At 40.0% G+C, this 27958-nt stretch overlaps 1 protein-coding gene across 1 annotated transcript in view; it reads right to left on the minus strand.

The window, feature by feature from the left end:
* Positions 1-4404: 4404 nt before the first annotated feature.
* The window catches only part of LOC120106699 (ATP synthase subunit 9, mitochondrial), a 46314-nt gene continuing 22760 nt past the window's right edge, over positions 4405-27958 (minus strand). The window contains exon 4 of the mRNA XM_039119730.1: positions 4405-4475. Coding sequence (XP_038975658.1) covers positions 4405-4475 — 71 coding nt within the window. The remainder of the gene's footprint in view (positions 4476-27958) is intronic.

Consider the following 27958-nt stretch of genomic DNA (forward strand, 5'->3'; position numbering starts at 1 on the left):
TTACACAATTGGTGCACTCTCACACGCAATCTATCGCCAAGCTAGAATCCCAAATAAGGCAACTAGCTAATGCACTGAACAAGCGAGAGGAAGGAAAACTTCCAAGCCAACCAGTGAGTAATCCTAGGGGACAATACATGGCTCAAGAAAATCAACCAAATACAATTCATCATGAACAAGCCAATGCTCTGACTACCCTAAGGAGTGGACGTGTAGTAGACAATAAGATTGGGGAGGGTAACATTAAGAAAGGTAAAGAAGAAGAGAGAAATATATCACATGAAAATCCAAAACCTTCTTCTTCCTCAGTTAGTCCACCTTCGGCCAAAACTCACATCCCAAAGGCTCCATTTCCTGAAGCTCTTAATGCACCCACTCCCTTTGGCAAGAAAGGAACTTCACTAGAGGAGATGATGGAGGTTTTCAAACAAGTCAAAATCAACCTCCCGCTTCTTGATGCTATTAGATAAGTTCCCTCCTATGCCAAATTTTTCAAAGACCTTTGTACCCAAAAGCGAAAATCTAGGACACATGTAGCTAAAAAGGTCTTCCTAACTGAGCAAGTGAGTTCTATTCTCCAACACAACACCCCTCCGAAATTCAAAGATCCTGGTGCTCCCACTATCTCCTGTGTCTTAGGAAATAATTTCATTGATCGAGCACTCTTAGATCTAGGGGCAAGTGTCAACCTTTTACCTTACTCAGTTTATGAGAAACTTGGGTTAGGTGAGTTAAAACCAACTTCGGTGTCCCTGCAATTGGCTGATCGATCTGTTAAAATACCACGAGGAACAATTGAAGACGTCCTAGTCAAGGTAGACAAATTCTATTTCCTAGTCGATTTTATCGTCCTTGATATGGAACCGGTGCCGAACTTTAAGAAACAGATCCCTATGATTCTAGGTCGTCCCTTTCTAGCTACAGCCAATGCAAGTATAAATTGTAGAACTGGGGTGATGAATATATCCTTTGGGAATATGAAGGTCAAGTTAAATATATTTCGTGCCTCTGATCAACCTGCAAAGGAAGTTGAGTGCTTCCTGATAGACAAAATGGATGATCTTGTAGAAGAAGCCCTTTCCTATATTTTGGTAGATGAACCTCTGAAAACATACTTGGCCCATTTTGACTTTAATATAGACAAGGCTATAGAAGCAGTCAACTTCCTACCCAATAATCAGTCTTCCACAAATTTTCTTCCTTGGAGAACCCCGCATGAACCCGGTATGATTTGATAAGGATGCACTGCGTCTGGCTGAAGACGTTAAACTTAGCGCTTGTTGGGAGGCAACCCAATTCTCGTAGGTTAATTTTGCATATTTTCTTGTCGTATTTTTTATTATTTTCTTAACAGGATCCCTTATATTACTGATGCAACTACGGTAAAATGCTTCTATCCTCCATATGCATCATATTTTCATCCAAAAAAAAATATATATAAAACAATAAAAATAATAATATAATTTTCAAAAAAAAAAAACATTGAGGACAATGTCTGATCTAGGTTGGGGGGTATAGGATTCGAATTTTTGAAGAAATTTTTCGCATTTTCACATTTTTAAGTGAATTTCAAAAAAAAAATGAATTTCAAAAAAAAAAACCTAATTTCTATGCCTTAGTGCTGAAATGATAATCACACAAAGTATATAAAATCTAAAAAGCCCAATGATTAGTCAGGAATAAGTCAATTTGAGTTCTTTTCATTAAAAATTCTTTTAACGAGTTGTAAGATTATTTTTACTTTAGAATTTCACAACACACATGGCCTGCACTTCTAAGGGTTAGGTTTAACATGATGTTGTTAAGTCTGGTAGCAACCTTGAGTCCTGATGAATCATACCTATCTAATTCGCTATTAAAAAAAAAAAAAGTGAATTTAGTCAGGTACATCGAAAAGGGCTACCTATCGTCAAAGGTCAGCGGGCTTGTAATGAGGAACCCGAGCATAGGTCCGTAGGGGAGTCTTGATGCCCAACACCTTACGCCATCTGGTGTGGGAGTGTTGACTGAGTGCTCGCTACACGGAGGAATCATTACAAGAGTAAAAGTGCGTAATTTATAAATCTCAAAAAAAAAGAAGAGAAAAAGAAAAAGAAAAAAAATATAATATTGACCTTGAAAAAGACGATAGTGTGAAAGCCATCGTTGTAAAAAGTAAACTGGAATATTACAGATAAAGCCCATGAGGTATTAAAGTAAACATCCACAACTCTCGAAATCCTGCAAGATAGAATGATTTTGAATCAGTGATTAGGTCTTATCTGACCAATTCTTGGAAACTACTAGCTTTAGCAGTATTTTGGGGGTCTAAAGCCTTAGCTTGTGTATGGTCCAGATATCACCGAGCACCCAAGTATAAAGAAGTCTTACAACTCCCTAACGGAAGCTTAATAACCTCAACTTAAGTTGCATTTTGACCTAGGATTTGGGCTAACTTAGTAATTAAAACTTTGTGTGCTTTTGAAATTCTTGGCATTTATGCATTTGAAATTAGATTTTATAAAACAATAAACTCTTTCAGTAAACCCTCACGAGACAAAACTCGTCCACTAGGGCCACCTAGGAGTTTAAAGTCTTATTGCATACGGTAAATGCAATCGCGATTCCTGCAAAAGTGAGTTAGTTTTTTTTATTTATTTTATTTTGCTCGAAGACTAGCAAAATGTAGGTTGGGGGGTGTGATAAGTGCTAAATAATGCATAAATTAATATCTTATTCATAGCACTTATCATTATTTTAATTCACATATTTTGTAAATTCAACCAAAAAAATGTATTACCTTCATGATTGCATTTTAATAAATTATCCAAGGTAATTCAAGTTTGATTTGATTATTTAAGCTTAATGCATGCAGGTCGAGTCGAGCTCAATAAGGTAAAGCCTATGGACACTGCAGCATCCTCCAGAGTCGACTCCAAGAACTCTCCTCCAAAACCCAGTGCTTCCCATTAATTCCCGTTTCTTCACCTACTTCTCTTCCCACACTTTTCAATCATTTATTTCTCAGATCTCAAAGTATATCATCTATTCATCTATAGTTGCACAGATCTCAGAGAATTCTAGTCATTGGCCTTTTTCCAACCAAATAGAATTAATTCTATCTTCCCAGCCAAACCAAATTAGAATCTTCAAACAAGCCACGCTATCATGCAAATCCCCCTTCATTCCATCTCATCTTGTTCCGAGTCCATCCCACACTCCAGCCTTCATTCGGACCCAAGACGGAACCAAGGAACAGAGCCACAGTTCTAGATTAACTCCAAAAAAATATTCTTTCGTGACTCCTCCCATCCATCCCAACCACCCACGGATAAGCCCCAGATTTATGCAAACATAATCCCTTGCATCCCAGTTCATCTTCCCATCGTATCTTCCTCCCAGCATCCCGCTCATTCCTCCCAACGTCTTTTCTTTATCTTTCAATCAACTCCCCTGTTCCAGCTTGCAGCCTTATCCAAGCCAATCTCGTCCGCATCCAAAGCATCTTCCAAGTCATTCTTTTCCCCTGTTTCTCCGCGTTGTAACCATGTCACCTTCCTCCTAGATTTCTTCTCAGCCGCTTCCCAAACCGAGATCAATCCCATCTTCTCCGTGATCTTCTTCTCCCGGATAAGCTCCAATCCGCCATTCAGCCGTATCCTCTTCCTCCTCATCTCCTCCATGTCCGTCCCAGCTCACCATATCTGTGATTCATCTTCATCTCGTGGCCAGTCAAATCCCGAGCTTCACAGGTTGTTTTCCCGTTCGGATCAAACAACTAAATGCATAGCATCCCACATGATCCTCCGTTTGTGATCTATCCCACATCCAACAGGATTCCCAGCTCATTCCTCCCGTGTCTTCATCTCCAAGGCTTCCGGAACAGCTCCTCCCGCGATGCTTGCCAAAAAAACAAACTTCTATCTTTATCCAACATTCAAACACCAGCCGAATCCAGATCCTCTCGTTTCGGATCATCTCCCAGCCTATCAATGGATGAGTCTATGCGTTCTTCCCAGCTCTACAACAACCATTCCGAGCTTCACGGCAAGGAACTCCATCCTCCCCTGTTTTGGAACAGGATCCCAACTCATCTTCACAGCATCTGGAAGCCAGCAACCGTCCGAGATCCTCTCCAAAGCCTCCTCCATCGACAAGGGATCAGCTCCCAATTACGTTCCCAGCACCTCATCCACGGATGTAATCCATCTCTTCTTTATCCAAATCCCCTGCATTCTAGAGTCATCTTGTCCGAAAATAAAGCAACCTGTGAGCCACTTCCTCCCAACCGAACTAGCATTCCAGCCGTTCGGATTGACTTCATCTTCCCACGCGTCCGGCTTCACGCATCTTCTCCTTTGATCAGCATCCCAGCAGCCGGATCTAAGATCCGAACCACAGCAGTCCAACGAATCAGTCCAAACTTCATCCCAACGGCAAAGGGTTCATCCTTATCCATGACGTGAAACGAAGAAGAGGAGAAGGAAGGGCGCAGCCTATAAAAGGGTCAACCGTGAAACAGAGAAGGCATTCCAATCTCTTCTCAGGAGGGAATACCAGAGAAATAAAAAAATAAGCAGAGGAGGAAGGGAGGAAGAAGATGGAAGCTCTTCGCACTGCTGCTATCGTCCACAACTATATGCAGGGCTGATTTCTTCTCCAGGGCTGGATGCAGCCCTAACAAAGGAATAAGGATTTTATATTTGATTTTATATTCTTGGGGTTGTATGAACTTATTGTTTTTAATGGGAATCTTCTTTTGAATCATATTTAATTTCTGTGATTTTAAGTATGATGTTCGTACAACTGTTCTTCATGATCACTAAGTAAATATAAGATAGTCCATGCTTAGGGAAGATGCGATGTGCTGCCACCTTAGATTAGGGTAGACATTTCATGCCAACTGAAGATGGATTATGCCCAAATTACTTTTGTGAATTTTTATTTAAATGTTTATTAGGCTTGTAGCCAATTTGCATGTTAATCCAAGAATAAATTAAAATATAAATAACCCTTGTTCCGATGTTAGTGGTGAATTCCTTGTCCTAGGTTCTCCCAAATTGATATCATTTTAATTGCATTTTTTTTATTCAATTGCGTAGTTTAATAGTCTTCACAAATTCATCATTTTAAATATTTTTATTTTTAAGAAAAATAACTATACCCCAATCCCTGTGGATCGATACCCGTAATCACTATCCTACCAGATACGTGCTATTGCGTGGTCTTTAAAGTTGACTATCACATACATACTCAATCAATACATCATTTTTCAGCACATGATCCCTTATAAAGTGATGCCTAATCTCTATGTGTTTTGATTTAGAGTGTTGGACAGGATTTTTTGTTAAATTAATTGCACTTGTATTATCACATCTAATTGGAATGTTGTCCATCTTGATACCAAAATCTTCAAGTTGTTGCTTAATCCAAAGAACTTGGGCACAACAGCTTCCGGCTGCAATGTACTCAGCCTCAGCTGTGGATAAGGCAACTGAATTCTGTTTCTTGCTGAACCAAGAAACCAAGTTAGCACCCAAGAATTGACATGTGCCACTTGTGCTTTTTCTGTCGAGTTTGCACCCGGCAAAATCAGCGTCGAAATAAGCAATTAAATTTAAATCAGATTGTTTAGAATACCATAAACCTGCATTAGATGTCCCTACTAGATATTTGAATATTCTTTTAACAGCTTGCAAATATGATTCTTTAGGACATGCTTGGTATCTAGCACACATGCAAACACTGAATAATATGTCTGGTCTACTAGCAGTAAGGTAAAGTAAAGACCCTATCATACCTCTGTACAATTTGCAGTCTACACTTTTACCCTTTTCATCTTTGTCAAGCTTGCAACTTGAGCCCATGGGTGTGCTGATTTCCTTTGCATCCTTCATCTTGAACTTCTCCAACATTTCCTTGATGTATTTGGACTGACTGATGAAGATGCCTTCCTCTGATTATTTTATTTGTAGCCCAAGGAAGAAGTTTAGCTCACCCATCATGCTCATTTCAAATTCTCCCTGCATAAGCTTAGCAAACTCTTGACAAAGACTATCATTAGTAGCACCAAAAATTATATCATCCACATAAATTTGCACAAGCAATAAGTCATTCCCTTTTCTTTTAATGAAGAGTGTTTTGTCTACATTTCCTCTTTTAAACTTATTTTCAATTAGAAAATTACTTAATCTTTCATACCATGCCCTAGGGGCTTGCTTAAGTCCATACAATGCTTTATGCAATTTAAAGACATAATCTGGATGTAAGTAGTTTTCAAAATCTGGAGGTTGTTCTACATAAACTTCCTCCATTATATAATCATTTAAAAATGCACTTTTTACATCCATTTGATAGAGTTTGAAATCCATGAAGCATGCATATGCTAAAAGTAGTCTAATAGCCTCTAACCTAGCAACAGGAGCGAAGGTTTCATCAAAATCTATGCCTTCTTCTTGATTGTAGCCTTTGGCTACTAGCCTAGCTTTGTTTCTTATCACTATTCCATCTTCATCTAGTTTATTTCTATATACCACTTGGTGCCTATAATTGAAACAGTAGGGGGTCTTTTCATTAGAGTCCAAACTTGATTTCTTTCAAATTGGTTTAATTCCTCTTGCATAGTATTTATCCAATTTTTATCTTTTTCGGCTTCCTCTAGTGATTTAGGCTCTATTTGTGAAACGAATGCAAGATAATTACTAGTATTTCTTAAAGAGGATCTTGTCCTTACCCCTTGTGAAGGGTCACCAAGGATTAGATCCCTTGGATGACCATGTGCATACCTCCATTCCCTCGGAAGATCTTGATTTCTTGCTTGGGGTTGATCTTCTCCATCTTGCTGAATTGTATCTTCCTTGATTTCATCTTCAAGTTGTTTGTCTTGTATGGAGAACTCCTTCATTCTGTCTTTAAGTATACCTGCATCACCATCTTCTTCTTTTCTAGAAGAATCTCCATTAGCTTCATCAAAAACAACATGAATGGATTCTTCAACAACGAGAGTTCTCTTGTTGAAGACCCTGTATGCTCTACTAGATGAGGAATAACCTAAGAAGATCCCCTCATCTAATTTAGCACTAAACTTACTTAGATTGTCCTTTTCATTGTTTAAAATAAAGCAGCGACAACCGAAAATATGAAAATAACTTATATTGGGCTTCTTATTTTTCAGCAACTCATAAGGTGTTTTCTTTAAGATAGATCTAACTAAAGCACGGTTTAAAATATGGCAGGCAGTATTGATTGCTTCAGCCCAAAAATACTTTGGTAGATCCGATTCGCACAACATGGTACGAGCCATATCTGCTAGTGTGCGATTCTTCCTTTCTACCACCCCATTTTGTTAGGGTGTCCTAGGAGCCGAAAAATTGTGATTGATACCGTTTTCTTCATAAAATTTTTTAAAATGCAGATTTTCAAACTCGGTACCATGATCACTCCTAATTGCTTTTAGTTTAAGATTAAGTTCATTCGAAATCCCATTATGAAACTTGATAAAAGCGGAAAAGGATTCATCTTTGTGGGCAAGAAATGAAACCCATGTAAAACGTGAAAAATCATCAACAATTACAAGACCAAACTTCTTACCCCCTAGACTAGCAGTTCTAGTGGGTCCAAATAGATCCATGTGAATTAGTTCTAAGGGTTTTGATGTTGAGACTATGTTCTTAGATTTGAAAGAGCTTCTTGTTTGTTTTCCTAGTTGACATGCGGCACAAATCTTGTTCTTTTCAAAGTCTATTTTTGGTAGTCCTTTGACTAGATCTTTTGTAATCAATTTAGAAATTAAATTCATGCTAGCATGCCCTAACCTACGATGCCATAACCAGCTAGTCTCATTGACCTTAGCATCCGTGGCTACAAGACATTGGCCATCCTTCATGGTGAGATCATCAAGGTCTACCATGTAAACATTTCCAAGTCTATGTCCCATAAGTATGATCTCATTGTCAATTGGACTACTAATTATGCATAGGGAAGATTCAAATGACACTTTAAAGCCCTTGTCACAAAATTGACTTATACTTAATAAATTATGTTTTAATCCATTAACTGACAATACATTGTCAATAAATGAGGAGGGTGATATGGAGATTTTACCAACGCCAATGATTTGACCTTTAGCATTGTCTCCAAATGTGACTACTCCTCCTTCTTTTGATTTCAAGGTGACGAAGAGGCTCTTGTCACCGGTCATATGCCTTGAGCAACCGCTATCAAGATACCACATTCTCTTTTTGCTCCCGGCTGCAAGGCATACCTGTAAAATAATCATGTGAAGCTCTTAGGTACCCAAGTTTTCTTGGGTCCTTCTTGGTTAGTGTAGTTGGTTCCCTTAGGCACCCATATTTTAGTTGTGTTTTTACCCTTAACAAGTGTGTTCTTATTGGTTTGAATCTTTCTTTGAATACAAGAATAAGCTTTATGTCCACTTTTCCCACAATAAAAGCATGTAGGTTTTTCAGTTTTGACATCTTTTGCTTTTACAAAAAAGTTCTTTAAATATTTTTGTTGTTTGCTAGTTTTGTATCCTAATCTGGCTTTATTAAAAACAGCTCTTTGATTGGATAGAATGAGATTTAATTTTTCCGAGCTATGTGTAAATTTCTGCACAATTGGTTTATACTTGTGTAGCTCATCTTTAAGGTTCAAATTTTCTTTAGCTAATTCTTTCCTATCATTTTTAAGGGATTCAACATTTTGTGCAAGTGAAGTATTACTATTGAGTAGGACTTTGACTCTTAGATTTAATTCCTTAATGAGTGTTTTTGCCGTTTCATTTTCAATGATGAGTTTTGAATTTTTATCCTTTAGGTCAATGATGCTATCATTTTCATAGCTCTCCTTTTCAATCAATAGGTTTTTAATGTCATCCTTTAGTTTTTGATTGGAGGCCTTTAGTTCTTTATTTTTTACTCCTAACATACCACAATCATCTATGAGTTCTTGGAAAGCTTCATATAATTCTTCTAAAGTAAAATCTGTAGTTGAGCTTTGACATACCTTATCGTCGTCGAATGCCATGAAACACAAGTTGGCGGTCTCATCCTTCTCTTTCTCGGAGGAGGATGTGTCACTATCATCCCAAGTTGCTTTCAACGCCTTTTTCTTCTTCTTTCCATAGTGCTTCTTCTGTTGAGGGCATTCGGAGCGGATGTGTCCCGGTCTCTTCCAATCATAACATATGATTGGGTCTCTTTCTTTTTCTTTTTCCTTTTTCCAATCATTTCTCCCTCCAAACTTCTTTCTTGGGAAGGTCTTGTTTCTTCTCATGAATTTTTTGAACTTCCTTACTATTAAGCCCAAGTCTTCATCTTCACTCTCTTCTTCACTTTCACTGCTTTCTTCTTCACAAGCACTTGAAGTAGCCTTGAGGGCGATTGTCTTCTTCTTTGGCACATCTTCTTCATGTTGCTTTATTGTGAGCTCATGCGTCATCAATGAGCCCAATAGTTCTTCAAGTGCCAAAGTGTTGAGGTCTTTAGCTTCTACGATCGCCGTGACCTTCGCTTCCCAAACTTTTGGCAAGGACCTGAGAATTTTCTTCACAAGTTCTGAGTTAGTGTAAGATTTACCCAAATTCTTTAGGCCATTTATTATATCAGTGAAGCGTGTGAACATGCATGAAATAGTTTCATTGGGTTCCATCTTAAATAACTCATATTTATGAACTAGAATGTTCATTTTAGACTCTTTGACTTGATTAGTACCCTCGTGGGTAACTTCAAGTCTATCCCATATTTTCTTGGCGGAACTACAGGTGGAGACTCTATTAAACTTATTTACATCTAGAGCACAAAACAATGAATTCATGGCTCTAGCATTGAGAACCATCTTACTATCATTCTCATCCCAATCCTCCTCAGGTTTGGCAACCTGAACGCCATTTACTATGTGAGATGGTTCGTGTGGTCCTTTGATTATAACCCTCCACAAGGCATAATCTTGTGCTTGAATAAAAATCCTCATTCTATTCTTCCAATAGGAATAATTTGTCCCATTGAAGAGTGGAGGTCTATTGGTAGCCTGCCCCTCAGCAGGAACATTGTTGAAGGGTGTTGCCATCTTGATCTTTGGCAAAGACGGTTAGGTCTTCAAGAAATACACAGAGCACCTGCTCTGATACCACTTGTTGCCCAGAGATGGTCACCCAAGAGGGGGGTGAATTGAGTGTTTTAAAACTTTTTGTCTAATTAAACAAAAACACACGAGTGTATGTGCTAAAGTAAAAATAAAGTTGTAAGCACAATCAATCGCAAACGCAAAGGTTTATAGTGGTTCGGAGCTTCCACTGCTCCTACATCCACTCCCCAAACACCTTTGGGAATTTCCACTATAATCAGCGATAACAGTCCGGTAGTTTTTCGAGTGAACTACCCAACTCGTTGTTTTACCCCGGGCTAACAACGAACCCTACAATCCCCCAATTTAACCTAGGCTTGGGACGCCTATCCCTTGTTCCAAGTCCCTTGACTGGAACAAGCACAATATTCAAACGTTTTACAAAGATTTAATAGCTCTTATGAAAGCAAATATAACAATGAGAAACAACAAAACCGGAAGAACCCTTTTTGCCGTTGAAAGTGTGGGTGATGGTGGTTCTTCCGATGTGGATCACGTTGGCTTGAATGCGAGCTTTGATTGCCGAGTGGGAGTGAGTAGATGAGCACAAAATCAGATGAAGATGACTTGAATGCACTTGATTTCTCCTCTTGAAAGCACCAACTCCCTTGAACCTCTTTCTCTTTCTTCTCTCTTGAATGATCTTGTGTTTGGTTGGTGAGAAGTTGTTTAAAGGCACTTAAAAGCTCCTTTTTATAGTCCTACAAGCAATAGATCCGTTAGACACAAAAATATAGCCGTTTGAAATTCAAACAAACCTGCAAAAGTGTGTCAGTCGCGTCCCAGGCGTTCCGGAGACGTCTCCGCTTGAACGCGAGATGTCTCGGCTGTATAGAAATTCTTTTGACGATGTTGGAGTCGACTTGGCGCTTTCTAGGGACGACTCCGGAGAAGAACAGCTCGATTTCTTGTTTTCTGTTTTTCTGAGAGAGTCGGCTCGGCGCTTTACGGGGACGTCTCGGGATGTTTGTACTTTATGCATGGGGACGACTCCGCGACGTCGGGGACGACTCCGAAGTTTTATCAATGAAAAACAAGTCCTCTGGAATCCCTGAGAGAGTCGTCTCCGCGCTTTCTGGGGACGTCTCGGGATGTTTGTGCTTTATGTGTGGGGACGACTCCGCGTCCTTTGGAGACGACTCGCGCGCATCCCTTGAAATCGGCCTTTCTGCCGTCTCTGAGAGAGTCGACTTCGAAAAATCGGGAGTCGACTCCGACCCTGCGAGACGCCTCGGCAGGTGCCGGGGACGTCTCCAGGCGTGCCAGTTCCTCTTCTACGTGCCAGAGACGTCTCTAGAACAAACCGGAGACGTCTCGGCTGCCCCTGATCCGTTTTCTTCATCTAAAAAAATCTTCAATAAATCCTCGAAAAATATGGGAACATGCCTTGACAATTCTTAACAATATTCTTAGTTAAACACCTGAAATCCTCAGATAAATTGTTAATATAAAGAAAATTATACTCTAGTGTTTTGTATTCATCAAAATCCATTAGGGGGTCAACAGCTCAGATGGGAGGAAGCATGCCCAACTTGACTTGGTATTCCCACAGAGACAACCTAGAAGTGACTAAACCTCCGTTCTACTTATCCAGAGCCAATAAAAAGATCTAGTAGAGACTAAGCTCAAATGGGAGGAAGCATGCCCAACTTGACTTGATGGGTGCTAGTTGTCCAAGAAAGCCAACTGAACAAGAGACCTAGTGAGCTGAACTCCTAATGGCCGCCCTCTTCAGGTCAAGAATGGAGACCCTGGGGCGAGATGCTGATAGTCAACTTTAAAGACCACGCAATAGCACGTATCTGATAGTCAACTTTAAAGACCACACAATAGCACGTATCCGGTAGAAGAGTTTGTGAAGAAAATTAAACTAAAAAATTTAATAAAAAAAATGCAATTAAAATGATATCAGTTTGAGGGAACCTAGGACAATTGGGTTATGTGGAAAAAGAGTTGGAACGAGTGGGAAGAAATTTAGGTGAACTTGAAAAGCACTAAATTTTGGAAAAGATTTCTTGGAGTCGACTCTGGAAAATATAAAATTGTGAAATGATGTAGTGTCCGTTTAGGCTTTACCTAATTGAGCTTGACTTGACCTGCATGCATTAAACTTAATTAATAAATAATCAAATCAACTTGAATTACCTTTGATAATTTATTAAAATGCAATGGTGAAGGTAATACATTTTTTTAGTTGAATTTACAAAATATATGAATTAAAATAATGATAAGTGCTATGAATAAGATATTAATTTATGCACTATTTGTTGGGAACCCGCCTATGCTGCTGATATTTCAAAACAAAAATCAGATTGCAGTAGAATCGGCATAAGCGGGATCGACGTTCATCGCATGAACGCTGTTTCTAGACCGTTCGTAGTTAGATAAGAATTAATACTTTTAAAACCTTTAGGGAGATCAAATCTTCACCTTGTGCGGGTAGATGATCACCGCAAACTGAAGCTCGTGGTTTTAGGTTGAGGGTTCGTTTGAAGCCGTTCAAACGTCCGGCCTCTACGGGTATCCACACGAAGCAGAGGACCTGATCAAAGATCTCTTGTCTTCCCGGGGTGCTAGCTCCCTTGCAAAGACTTCTTTTGATGGCTGATCTCCTCTCTTTCTTTCAACTCTTGAATATGCTTGAGAGGAGGAAGAAGAAGGATGAAGAAGAGGATGAAGAAGAATCCCCACGCAGCCTTCTTTTCTTCCTTGCGTTGGATGAAGGAAGGGAAGGGGAGGAGGCCGCCAACACTTGGATCTTCTTCTTCCCTTGCTTGTGGCTGAAACAAGGAGAGGGAGAGGGTGGCCACGACACAAGAGGGAGAGGCTTCAATGCATCTAGGGCGCCGGCCTCATAAGCCCTTTTATAGCCATCAAGGGCTCCTCCAAAGTAGGAGCCCTAGATGACTTTCCAAAGAGGGGGCGCCGGCCCCCTCTCTTGTGCCGCACCAAGTGATCAAGGGGAGGGGCTTGCGCCCCTCCCTCTTGGTAAACCCTAGTCCACATTAGGGTTTGCATTACCCTAATGTGGTCAAGCCCTAATCCTATTAGGGCTTAGCCCAAGGGTGAACCAATGGATCCAATCTAGGTAAGTCCTAATCCAATTAGTACTTGAATCAATTTTGACTCAATTGAACTCTTCAATCCTAATCCAATTAGGAGTCTTATTGATTCATTAGATTAATAATTAATTGTGACTTAAGAAACCCTAATCCATATTAGGATGTATTTAATTTTAGTCCTAATCCAATTAGGACTCAATTTGAATCCGAAGTCCTAATCCAATTGGGACTTCTAGGAATCCTATTCTAAGTAGGAATTCATATTGAATTCAAAATCCTATTCTAAGTAGGATTGTGGAAATCCTAATCCAAGTAGGAATCCCAGTCCTACTCCAACTAGGATTTCCAGTCCTAATCCAATTAGGACTCTAGGAATCCTACTCGAAGTAGGACTCTAGTTTCAAGTCCAATTAATTAATTCCGTTTGTTCCTTCTTCAACTGAATATCAATCGAATTGATTATTTGTGATTCCTAATCACTATTCAACCATCAGATCGGTCAATACTTCTAGTGTGTGTGACCCCATAGGTTCTACTCTGACTGGTAGTGAGATATATTGTGATCTCTATCACAATATCATTGAAGACTCCTTTCAATGGGTTGGAACGATTCTAACTCAACTCATTAGGGTTTATCGATCATCAAGATAATCCCTATGAGTCCCACCATCCACCAGTGACACCTAGCAGCATGTAGTGGCTACCCAGCAGAATAGAATGGTGAACCTCTAGGTGCAGTTAATATGTGATACAGTCCTACTATCGTGGATCCCTACAGGACGGAGGTCATGGACAACTCGTCAAACCCCATCGTCTGCCATATGTGAAGATTTATTCGACTTAAGTTTGAGAGTGAAAAACTCTTTCTCCACTGTGCATACTGCCCCGGCCGAGGTCTTACGAACTCAGTCTTATAAATCACATAGGATCTCTCCTTATCTATCAAGGTCGATAGATTCCTTATAGGTGCATACCCTACTCCTACAGTGAACTTACTGCAGCCAATCTACACTGCATGGACCCATATGACTAGAGACCATGTATGTGTGCAGTCAAACTACAATAACCTCACTGTGAGTAGCCGAAGCACCGCAGGTCAAAGGACCAGTCACACTACTGCAACATCAAGCAAGTCACTGACGAGTGGATAGACATCCAAGTGACTTCTTGTATTGGTCACGCTCAGTACCCTTGTTCTTAACAAGCACCTGCACTATTACTTCAGTGTCGCCACACTGTGGACTCGAGTCTCGTCCATCCTTAAGGAAAGTAATCTGTGCACTGATCTCATCGGATTGATCACCGTCCTCGTGATGATCCATCGATCAGGAGCATTTAGAAATTAATCACCAATGATGCATGGCTCAAATTCTTAACTCTTAAGAATATGCATCATCATCTTATTAATTCTTGGACGATTCATAGACACATAAACAATATGAATGAAAAAGATGCCTTTTATTTATTCAATAATAATAAAGTCAAATACAAATTATGTCCCAGAATTAATAATGTGTCAGCCAAAAATTGGCTTCTAGGGCATACATCTAACAATCTCCCACTTGCACTAAAGCCAATCAGTCATATATCTTAGTCCCATCTTCTCAAGGTGGGCTTCAGTCTTTTGCTGACTTAGCTGTTTAGTGAATGGGTCTGCCACGTTGTCCGCGGAGTCTACTCTCTGCACCTCGACATACTTCTTCTCAACATAGTCGCGTATGAGGTGGAAGTGCCACTCTATATGCTTGGACTTCTGATGAGATCTTGGCTCCTTAGCAAGGGCTATGGCGCCATTATTATCGCAGTAGAGTGTTATGGCATCTGATGACATTACATCCAATTCCGCAATGAATTTCTTGAACCCGAAGCCTTCCTTAGCAGCTTCGGAGGCGGCGATGTATTCCGCTTCCATAGTAGAATCAGCAATGATCGGTTGTTTGGAACTCTTCCAATTTACCGTACCACCATTGCACAAGAATACATATCCAGATGTTGACTTTCTATCATCGACATCAGTCATGAAGTCTGAATCTGTGTATCCTTCTACCTTCAACTCTGATGATCCTCCAAAAATCAAGAATAAATCTTTAGTTCTTCTCAAGTACTTAAGAATATTCTTCACAGCTGTCCAGTGTTCTTCACCTGAATTTGACTGATATCTGCTTGTGACACTCACAGCAAGAGCTATATCAGGTCGTGTACATAGCATGGCATACATGAGGCTCCCTATTGCCGATGCATAAGGAATCTTGCTCATGCGTTGAATCTCTTCAGATGTGTTGGGGCACATCTTCTTGGAGAGATGAATTCCATGCCTAAGGGGTAAAAGACCCCTTTTGGAGTTTTCCATGCTGAACCTTTTCAGCACTTCCTCTATATACATTTTCTGTGATAGGCCAAGCATCCTTTTAGATCTATCTCTATAGACCTTTATTCCCAAAATATAGGATGCTTCCCCAAGGTCTTTCATGGAGAACTCTTTTGACAACCAGACCTTGACCGAGGTTAGCATGGGAATATCATTCCCTATCAGGAGGATGTCGTCCACGTACAGTACGAGAAATACGACAGCGCTCCCACTAACCTTTTTGTAAATACACGGTTCCTCTTCGTTTTTGATGAAATCAAACATTTTGATTGCATCATTAAAACGAGTGTTCCAACTCCGAGATGCTTGCTTTAGTCCATAGATGGACCTTTGCAGCTTGCAGACCTTGTGATCTCCATCACTGGAAGTGAAACCCAGAGGCTGTTCCATATAAATATCTTCATCAAGATATCCATTCAGGAAAGCAGTTTTCACATCCATCTGCCAGATTTCATAATCATGAAATGCTGCAATGACAAGCAGTGTTCGGATGGATTTCAGCATGGCTACAGGTGAAAAGGTCTCCTGATAGTCAATGCCTTCGCATTGACTATACCCTTTCGCCACCAGCCTTGCCTTAAAGGTCTCTACCTTTCCATCCGGACCTATTTTTCTTTTGTAGATCCATTTACATCCAATAGGTACAATACCTTCTGGTGGATCTACTAAGGTCCAGACTTGGTTGGAATGCATGGAGTCTAACTCTGACTTCATGGCTTCCAGCCATTTCTCGGAATCGATATCAGATATCGCCTCGTTGTAGGTTTTGGGATCTTGTATATGATCCCTATCTCCCACTAGGAACATTTTCTCGGTATCCTCTTCTAGTATACCTAAGTATCTATCGGGAGGATGGGAGACCCTACTAGATCTACGAGGTGGTCGAGGGACATCGTGTACTGGCTCTGTATGAATGGGTTCGATAGGATCCATGACTCGTTGCTTTTCAGAGACTTTCTCTTCAAGTTCAATTTTCCTCCCACTGCCTCTATCAAGGATAAACTGATTTTCCAAGAAGATGGCATGACGGCTCACAAACACATTGTGATCCTCTGAGATGTAAAAATTGTATCCTAATGACTCTTTAGGATATCCTATAAAACGAGCACTTATGGTCCTAGCCTCTAACTTGTCTGCCTGTAGTCTCTTGACGTGGGCCGGACATCCCCAAATCTTGAGATGACCAAGACTTGGTTTCTTACCATGCCATATCTCATACGGTGTGGTAGGAACTGATTTAGAGGGAACTCTATTCAATAAATAAATCGCTGTGAGTAAGGCATCTCCCCAAAGGAACATAGGTAAATCAGTGAAGCTCATCATGGACCTGACCATATCTAATAGGGTCCGATTCCTCCTCTCTGACACTCCGTTGAGTTGAGGCGTACCCGGAGGAGTCCATTGTGAGACTATGCCATTGTCCTTGAGATAGTCCCAGAATTCTCCACTAAGGTATTCTCCTCCTCGATCTGATCGAAGAGCCTTAAGGGGTTTTCCAGTTTGTTTTTCTACTTCATTTTTGAACTCTTTGTACTTTTCAAAAGATTCAGATTTGTGTCTCATAAGATACACATACCCATACCGTGAATAATCATCGGTAAAGGTAATGAAGTACGAATAACGTCCCCTGGCTAGCACATCGAATGGGCCACATACATCTGTATGTACTAGGGTAAGCATTTCAGTGGTCCTCTCCCCATGTCCTACAAAGGTTAATCTGGCCATTTTTCCTTGAAGACAGGATTCGCAAACTGGATATGACTCGGAAGTCAATGAGCCGAGAAGCCCATCTTTATCCATTTTGTTCATTCTGTCCTCTCCAATATGGCCAAGCCTGAGGTGCCACAAATATTTTTGGTTTATCTCATCCCTGGATCTTTTGGATTCTTTGGCATTCACTACTTGCTTAGACACATTTATAGATACATCCATATGCAAATGATAGAGACTGTCAATCATAAAACCACGTGCGACTATTTTATTTCTTAAATAAATAGAACAGCAGTCTTTGTCAAATGTAAAAACATGACCTTCCTGTGCTAGACATGAAACAGAAATCAAATTTCTGCTAGCAGCAGGTACATAATAGCAGTCTCTAAGTAATAAACTAAAACCAGACGGTAGTCGCAGATGGTAGGTGCCGACAGCCACAGCAGCAACTTTTGCCCCGTTGCCAACCCGAAGGGTTACCGCACCTTCCGCCAGCCTTCTACTTTCCTTTAGACCCTGCATGGTAGTGCACAGATGAGCACTAGAACCAGAATCTATAACCCAACTAGAAGTAAAAGAAACCGTTAGATTAGTTTCAATTATGAGCAAATCTATACCTTCTGAAGGTTTGTCTCCTTTCATGTTCTTCAGGCTCTCGAGGTATGAAGGACAGTTCCTCTTCCAGTGGCCGTCGACATTGCAGTGGAAATATTTTCCTTTGTCATTAGCCTTTTTCTTTTGAACTTCCTTCTTTGGCTTCTTGTCTTTCTTCTGCTTCTTTGCAGGCTTCTTTTTCTTCCAAGTAGATTTTCTCTTGGAACCAGAAGTCAACTCAGCAGCAAGGACATTGCCCCTTGAACCTTTCAAGGCTCCCTCAGCAGTTACCAACATGTTGATCAGTTCAATCTTAGTGGATTCAATCTTATTAATGTGGTAGTTTACTATAAACTGACCAAATGAATCAGGAAGTGACTGTAGGATCAAATCCACTTGCAATTCCTTGTGCATGTTCATTCCGAGCATCTCAAGCTCCTCTAGGTCCTTGATCATAGTCAGACCATGATCATGGACAGACTGCCCTTCGTGCATCTTTGTCTTGAAGAGCCTCTTGGTCACTTCAAAACGAGCTGTGCGACTCTGCTCACCATACAACTCTTGCAGGTGTGCTAGTATGTCCCTAGCAGTCTTGAGATTCTCATGCTGGCATTGGAGTTCATTTGACATGGATGCCATCATATAGCATTTAACTCTAATGTCATCATCCAGCCATTTTTGTTGCATCTGTCGCTGAACATCAGTAGGACGTGCTGGTAGTGTGGGGATATCTGAATCGAGTATGTAGCCTATTTTCTCACAGCTCAAAATAATTTTGAGATTTCTAAGCCAGTCTTTGTAATTGGTTCCGGTCAATCGGTTGGTCTCAAGAATACGGGTCAAAGGGTTTGAGGCTGACATTATGATCTGCAGAGAGTAAAGATTCTAGTTAGACTTTTGTACTTGATCCTAATCTGTTCTAAGGTCTTTTAGAACAAATGTAACTCCCACTATTTTCTCGAATTCCTCATACTCCCCTGGTAGGAAAACGGAAATCCTACACGACTTGGGTTTCTAGTGGGTACTGCGGTTCCACCGATTTACATGCCACCTCACCTAACAGTTATTGATGACACATAGATTGATGAATGTACAACTCTTGTACAATGCTTCTCAAGCATGTTGCAGTGCTTCTTGGTCTCTAAGCCATGAAGACCTCACCTAACAGTTATTGGTCCCATTTCTTAGTTAAGTCAGACCCACCGTATAACCGTAGGAATAAAGTCGTCATTGGGTCCTCACCTAACAGTTATTGGTGCCCAACCCCACCTTTACCCTTCAACATCTCATGTCTATAAAGAGGTCCAGCCCCCGGATGCAACTTGCCCACTGTGTCCAGCCGAGACAAATCAACATCGGAAAGACCTTAGCAGCTCTACTACAGTGGAAGACCTATTGACTTAATATTGGTTAATCAGGTCTTAGTGTTTGCAACTTGAGCTCTTCATAAGAGGTAATCGAACAATTGGCCAGGTAAGCAGGTGGGAGGCTCCCCTTACTCAGAGAGTAAGGTCCTAATTAAGTAACCACCTTTCATGCTTTCCTAGACACCAATTAGATCAATTAATCTAATATGACTTGCTCATGTCGGTTCACTCTCGACTTGATTGAGGAGGTTTTAATTTAGGTCTCAATTGGGTTTGCTACATCACATGTAAACCTATCTACCCGACTCACATTCACATCACATGCAAACGGCACATTGCAGGCAGTTATAATCGCAGCAATAATTAAAGCTAAACTTTAAATAGGTGATGATCATGGATTCTAATTAGGTCGTATTACAAGCACATGCACGTCAATCGATCAACTGATCTTCAACTCTTGAATTGGTTCCAAGCCTCCTTGACTCGATCCTTGACCAACTCTTGATCCAATCGCCATCAACCGCTTAGAGCCCTGTTCATCTCATGCATCATCTTCGACTTGATCGTTGACGTACATCACATCACAGAAAATACAACCAGATATAAAATAAAAATAAAAATAAATTACATCCCCTTTTAGGAGGCACGCAGGCCTCTCAAAACATCAAATAAGATGCATGCAAGCATCTGTAAAATTACATGACATTGCAGATCACATCGCAGGTCTTTACATTTAATACCAAAAGGGTTTGAATCCTATGATCATCACCATATGCAACAATTATAATTTTCAGATCTGATAATTAATTGATTATCTCATGACATAGGTTGCTGATCATGCTAATCATGATTCTATACTTTGTAATCACATTAACAATGCTATTAGAATCATCCTTTTATCATATAAAAATCAGCATGTAAAAATCAGCACCCTAGAAAAATTCTGCATGCAGAAAATTTTCAGCATGCATGATCATTCAATTTTCAAATCTAATAAGCCTACTTATAATTAATTCTTACCTTAAACTACGAAGCCTAGGCTCTGATACCACTGTTGGGAACCCGCCTATGCCGCTGATATTTCAAAACAAAAATCAGATTGCAGCGGAATCGGCATAAGCGGGATCGACGTTCATCGCATGAACGCTGTTCTAGACCGTTCGTAGTTAGATAAGAATTAATACTTTTAAAACCTTTAGGGAGATCAAATCTTCACCTTGTGCGGGTAGATGATCACCGCAAACTGAAGCTCGTGGTTTTAGGTTGAGGGTTCGTTTGAAGCCGTTCAAACGTCCGGCCTCTACGGGTATCCACACGAAGCAGAGGACCTGATCAAAGATCTCTTGTCTTCCCGGGGTGCTAGCTCCCTTGCAAAGACTTCTTTTGATGGCTAATCTCCTCTCTTTCTTTCAACTCTTGAATATGCTTGAGAGGAGGAAGAAGAAGGATGAAGAAGAGGATGAAGAAGAATCCCCACGCAGCCTTCTTTTCTTCCTTGCGTTGGATGAAGGAAGGGAAGGGGAGGAGGCCGCCAACACTTGGATCTTCTTCTTCCCTTGCTTGCGGCTGAAACAAGGAGAGGGAGAGGGTGGCCACGGCACAAGAGGGAGAGGCTTCAATGCATCTAGGGCGCCGGCCTCATAAGCCCTTTTATAGCCATCAAGGGCTCCTCCAAAGTAGGAGCCCTAGATGACTTTCCAAAGAGGGGGCGCCGGCCCCCTCTCTTGTGCCGCACCAAGTGATCAAGGGGAGGGGCTTGCGCCCCTCCCTCTTGGTAAACCCTAGTCCACATTAGGGTTTGCATTGCCCTAATGTGGTCAAGCCCTAATCCTATTAGGGCTTAGCCCAAGGGTGAACCAATGGATCCAATCTAGGTAAGTCCTAATCCAATTAGTACTTGAATCAATTTTGACTCAATTGAACTCTTCAATCCTAATCCAATTAGGAGTCTTATTGATTCATTAGATTAATAATTAATTGTGACTTAAGAAACCCTAATCCATATTAGGATATATTTAATTTTAGTCCTAATCCAATTAGGACTCAATTTGAATCCGAAGTCCTAATCCAATTGGGACTTCTAGGAATCCTATTCTAAGTAGGAATTCATATTGAATTCAAAATCCTATTCTAAGTAGGATTGTGGGAATCCTAATCCAAGTAGGAATCCCAGTCCTACTCCAACTAGGATTTCCAGTCCTAATCCAATTAGGACTCTAGGAATCCTACTCGAAGTAGGACTCTAGTTTCAAGTCCAATTAATTAATTCCCTTTGTTCCTTCTTCAACTGAATATCAATCGAATTGATTATTTGTGATTCCTAATCACTATTCAACCATCAGATCGGTCAATACTTCTAGTGTGTGTGACCCCATAGGTTCTACTCTGATTGGTAGTGAGATATATTGTGATCTCTATCACAATATCATTGAAGACTCTTTTCAATGGGTTGGAACGATTCCAACTCAACTCATTAGGATTTATCGATCATCAAGATAATCCCTATGAGTCCCACCGTCCACCAGTGACACCTAGCAGCATGTAGTGGCTACCCAGCAGAATAGAATGGTGAACCTCTAGGTGCAGTTAATATGTGATACAGTCCTACTATCGCGGATCCCTACAGGACGGAGGTCATGGACAACTCGTCAAACCCCATCGTCTGTCATATGTGAAGATTTATTCGACTTAAGTTCGAGAGTGGAAAACTCTTTCTCCACTGTGCATACTGCCCCGGCCGAGGTCTTACGAACTCAGTCTTATAAATCACATAGGATCTCTCCTTATCTATCAAGGTCGATAGATTCCTTATAGGTGCATACCCTACTCCTACAGTGAACTTACTGCAGCCAATCTACACTGCATGGACCCATATGACTAGAGACCATGTATGTGTGCAGTCAAACTACAATAACCTCACTGTGAGTAGCCGAAGCACCGCAGGTCAAAGGACCAGTCACACTACTGAAACATCAAGCAAGTCACTGACGAGTGGATAGACATCCAAGTGACTTCTTGTATTGGTCACGCTCAGTACCCTTGTTCTTAACAAGCACCTGCACTATTACTTCAGTGTCGCCACACTGTGGACTCGAGTCTCGTCCATCCTTAAGGAAAGTAATCTGTGCACTGATCTCATCGGATTGATCACCGTCCTCGTGATGATCCATCGATCAGGAGCATTTAGAAATTAATCACCAATGATGCATGGCTCAAATTCTTAACTCTTAAGAATATGCATCATCATCTTATTAATTCTTGGACGATTCATAGACACATAAACAATATGAATGAAAAAGATGCCTTTTATTTATTCAATAATAATAAAGTCAAATATAAATTATGTCCCAGAATTAATAATGTGTCAGCCAAAAATTGGCTTCTAGGGCATACATCTAACACTATTTAGCACTTATCACACCCCCCAACCTACATTTTGCTAGTCCTCGAGCAAAATAAAAAAAAACTAACTCACTTTCGCAGGAATCGCGATTGCATTTACCGTATGCAATAAGGCTTTAAAACCCTAGGTGGCCCTAGTGGACGAGTTTTGTCTCGTGAGGGTTTCCGGCTCAGGTACCCACAAACTGCTGTCTCTACCCAAAGAATTTATTTTATTATTTTATAAAATCTAATTTCAAATGCATAAGTGCCAAGAATTTCAAAAGCACACAAAGTTTTAATTACTAAGTCAGCCCAAATCTTAGGTCAGTATGCAACTTAAGTTGAAGTCATTAAGTTTCCGTTAGGAAGTTATAAAATTTTTTATACTTGGGTGCTCGGTGAAATCTGGACCATACACAAGCTAAGGCTTTAGACTCCCCAAAATACTGCTAAAGCTAGTAGTTTCCAAGAATTGGTCAGATAAGACCTATTCACTGATTCAAAATCATCTTATCTTGTAGGATTTCGAGAGTTGTGGATGTTTACTTTAATACCTCAAGGGTTTTATCTGTAATATTCCAGTTTACTCGAATTTTTACAACGACGGCTTTCACACTATCATCTTTTTCAAGGTCAATATTATTTTTCCTTTCTCTTCTTTTTTTTAAATTTATTTATTCTGTATTTATAAATAAATTATGCACTTTTACTCTTGTAATGATTCCTCCGTATAGCGAGCATTCAGTCAACAACTCCCACACCAGATGGCATAAGGTATTAGGCATCAAGACTCCCCTACGGACCTATGCTCGGGTTCCTCATACAAGCCCGCTGACCTTTGACAATAGGTAGCCCTTTTCGATGTACCTGACTAAATTCACTTTTTTTTTTGAATTATGGGATAATAGTGAATTAGATAGGAATGATTCATCAGGACTCAAGGTTGCTACCAGACTTAACAACATAATGTTGAACCTAACCCTTAGAAGTGTAGGCTATGTGTGTTGTGAAATTTCAAAGTAAAAATTATCTTACAACTCGCTAAAAGAACTTTTAATGAAAAGAACTCAAATTGTCTTACTTCTGACTAATCATTGGGCTTTTAGATTTTATATACTTTGTGTATTTATCATTTCAGCACTAAGGCATAGAAATTAGGTTTTTTTTTTGAGATAAACTTATTTAAAAATACGAAAATGTGAAAAATTTCTTCAAAAATTTGAATCCTATACCCTCAACCTAGATCAGACATTGTCCTCAATGTTGTTTTTTTAATTATTATTATTTATTATTATTTTTTTAATAATATTATATTATTATTATTTTTTATTTTTTTATTTTTTTATTATTATTTTTATTTTGGACAAAAATATGATGCATATGGAGGATAGAAGCATTATACCTTGGTTGCATCAGTAATATGAGGACTCCTGCTAAGAAATTAGAAAATATGTAATAAAAAATGCAAAAATGTCCTACGAAAATCGGGTTGCCTCTCAACAAGCGCTAAGTTTAACGTCTTCAGCCAGATGCAGTGCATCCTTAATTATATCATACCGGGCTCATGCCGAGTTCTCCAAAAAAGAAAATTTGTGGGAAACTGATTGTCGGGCACAGAGTTGACTGCTGCTATGGCCTTTTCTATATCAAAGTCAAAATGGGCCAAGCATGTTGTCAGAGGGTCATCTGCCAAAATATAGGAAAGGGCTTCTTCTAAAAGATCATCTATTTTGTCTATTAGGAAGCATTCAACTTTCCTCGCGGGTTGATCAGAGGCACGAAATATATTTAACTTGACCTTCATCTTCCCAAAGGATATATTCATCACCCCAGTTCTACAATTTATACTCGCATTGGCTGTAGCTAAAAAGGGACGCCCAAGGATCACGGGAATTTATTTCTTAGGATTAGGCTCATGTTCCATATCAAGAACGATAAAATCTACTGAAAAATGAAATTTGTCTACCTTGACAAGAACATCTTCAATTATCCCACGTGGTGTTTTTACAGATCGATCAGCCAATTGAAGGGATACCGAGTTGGTTTTAACTCACCTAACCCAAGTTTCTCGTAAACTGAGTAAGGTAAAAGGTTGACACTTGCCCCTAGATCTAAGAGTGCTCGATCAATGAAATTATTTCCTAAGACACAGGAGATGGTGGGAGCACCAGGATCTTTGAATTTCGGAGGGGTGTTGTGTTGGAGGATGAAGCTCACTTGTTCAGTTAGGAAGACTTTTTTAGGCACATGTGTCCTAGATTTTCGTTTCTGTGTACAAAGGTCTTTCAGAAATTTAGTATAAGATGGAACTTGTCTAATAGCATCAAGAAGCGGGAGGTTGATTTTGACTTGTTTGAAAACCTCCATCATCTCCTCTAGTGAAGTTCCCTTTTTGCCAAAGGGAGAGGGTGAATTGAGAGCATCAGGAAATGGGACCTTTGGAATGTGAGTTGTGGCAGATGGTGGACTAGCTGAAGAAGAAGAAGGTTTTGGATTTTCATGTGATATATTTCTCTCATCTTCTTTACCTTCCTTATTGTTACCCTTCCCAATCTTATTGTCTACTACACGTCCACTCCTTAGGGTAGTCAGAACATTGGCTTGTTCATGATGAATTGTATTTGGTTGGTTTTCTTGAGCCATGTATTGTCCCCTAGGATTACTCACTGGTTGGCTTGGAAGCTTTCCTTCCTCTTGCTTGTTCAGTGCATTAGCTAGTTGCCCCATTTGGAATTCTAGCTTGGCGATGGATTGCATGTGAGAGTGCACCAATTGTGTAATGGTTTCCAAATCTTGAAGGGAGGTCAACACTTTCTCCTCAAAGGCTGTGTTTCTATGGGGTGGAGGAGGAGTGTGTTGAAATTGAATCGAAGGACGGTAGGGATTAACATTCTAGAATGGTTGAAAGTTTTGGGAATAAGGCTGGGAGGTATTGGAAGTCCACTGCTCCAAGAGAAATTTGGATGGTTGTGCCACCCCGGGTTATAAGTGTTAGAATACGGATCATTACCCGGTCGGGACTGTGCTTGGGCGGCATTTACTTGTTCTTGCACAAATTCAGAAAATTCTGCTGCCGAAGGGCACTCAAAAACAGTATGAGATGGACTAGAACAGATAGCACACACTTGTGCTTGGGGAAAGTTTGGAAGCTGTTCTCTAGACATTAGCTGGTCCAACTTGCGGGATAGTGCATCTACTTTGTCAGATAGACCTATGGACTGGCTAACTTCATATATGGTTCCTTTTCTTTGAGAACTCGGGGGTACTTGACGAGCAGGGGAAGCATGGTTGATGCTTCTTGTGGGGGTACTTTCATGCTTAAAAGTGAACATGAGGCATGGCATGGTACTTTCTTGCGGATCCATTTTTCTTCCATTCCCATCATCAAATTGAAGGAAACTCCTCATGCTCGATAGACCAAATTCAATGGAGGATGGGGAGTATGGCTGAGATTCCAAATCTTTCTGACCACTCAATCAATCATTGATCAATGAAATAGATCCTATCTAACAAAGAGCGTGATGGAATAATTTGTTTAAAAGAAGACAAAGAGTACCACTTATCAAAAGGTCTAAAAAATAAAATAAATCATCATGAAGAAGGATATGGCTAAACGAGTATTTTTGTGAGCACGTTTGGATCCGTGAAGGCAATCGCTCGGATGTTCCCCTAACCCAACCCGGGAACGGGCTTTGCTACGATTTGGTGCGGAACTGAAAGCGGCAGAGAATTTTAGATGGTCAGGAGTGTAGACTCGATTCAAAGTACTCACGCATAATTGCCATTTGGGTATTTGATGATGCGAGCATTTTCGGAGTAAATCTCTAAATTTTTTCCAAGTTTCATGAAATTCTTCTCCATCAGATTGGGAGAAGCTCGTGATAGCACGCCTAAATTGGTTTGTTCTTCCTATGGGAAAATATTTTTTTAGAAATTCATGTTGCATTTGAGCCCATGAAAGAATGGAATTAGCTTCTAATGAATGGAGCCACTGCTTAGCTCTATCCTTAAGGGAGAAAGGGAATAGCCTGAGTTTCAGAGCATCATCAGTGAAGTTCTGAATTTTGACAGTGGTGCAGATCTCAAGGAACTCATCTAAATGTTTGTATGGGTCTTCGTTGTTGAGTCCATAAAAAGAGGGAAGCATTTGGATGACACTAGACTTAATTTCAAATTGCACAGCAACAGTGGTATCAGGTAGTTGAATACAAGATGGAGAGGTATAAATGGAAGGAGTGAAGTATTTCTTTAACAGTTTGGGTTGCTCTTCAGCCATCTCGACATGTGGGGCAGATCCTATGGTTCTATAGGTACGGATTTTGGCTCGAAGGGCCCTAATAGAACGCTCTATTTCAGAATCGAAAGGTACTAATTCAGGAGATCTGGAACGACACCCTAGCATACACTAATACTCTTCTGATCAGTCAAGTACAGTCAAGCATGCATTAAAAAGAAAAACACATAAAATCCTAGTATGTCCCTAAAATCACTAGACAGCTCCTAACTGGTTTGAAGAGGGCACCTAAGCCTCCAATCCGGTCTAATGAACTGAGTTGACCAGGTAAGCTCTCAGGTAAGTGGGGGGGGTCACGATGCGTTGCAAAGGTCCCACTTAAAAACCACTTGCCTCGAACAGATGAACTGTCTCCCTTGGGACAAAGCTTGCATAGACATCAACTGAGCCACAGAGCGAAATTGGTGCAACTTTCGGTGATTTTCGTCCTATTGAGCTCGAATGTCCCTAGGAGCCAACGTCTAATTGATTTTAATTAACGTGATAGCTATGTGAGAATTGATTCACCTAATTTGGGCAAGAATCTGATTATGAAATCCAGTTCTTATTTTGTTGGGGTGATTGCCCTTACTATGTGCGGATTAATTGGTGGATGTGTATCAAGCATGCATTCACACTTTTGCTGAAATTAAAATCAAACAATCACCACAAAATTTCAGGCTAGTTGGGAATCAATTTAAATAGGAAAGGTTCAGATGTTACCAAGAGGAATTTTCCCAGCAATTTTTAAAGCAAACCTTTACCGCATTCCTTTTCCAATAGTTCCTTTTTTGATCGTCCCAGATTTTCTCTTCGATTCCTAATCAAATAATACCAAAATAAAAATCAAGAATTAGTAAGAAAGAAGAAAGGGGATAATTAAAGTAACAAAAATAGAAAATATTTTTATTTTATTTTAGATATATATATATATATTTATTATTATTTTTTTTTATTATTTTTTTTGAAAATTTTTTTATGAAGAGAAAAACAACTATGCTAGCAATCCCCAGCAACGGCGTTAAAAATTGATAGTCAACTTTAAAGACCACGCAATAGCACGTATCTGGTAGAATAGTGATTATGGGTATCGATC

This window comes from Phoenix dactylifera, unplaced genomic scaffold, assembly GCF_009389715.1.
Source record: "Phoenix dactylifera cultivar Barhee BC4 unplaced genomic scaffold, palm_55x_up_171113_PBpolish2nd_filt_p 000608F, whole genome shotgun sequence".
In the NCBI taxonomy this organism is placed as follows: Eukaryota; Viridiplantae; Streptophyta; class Magnoliopsida; order Arecales; family Arecaceae; genus Phoenix; species Phoenix dactylifera.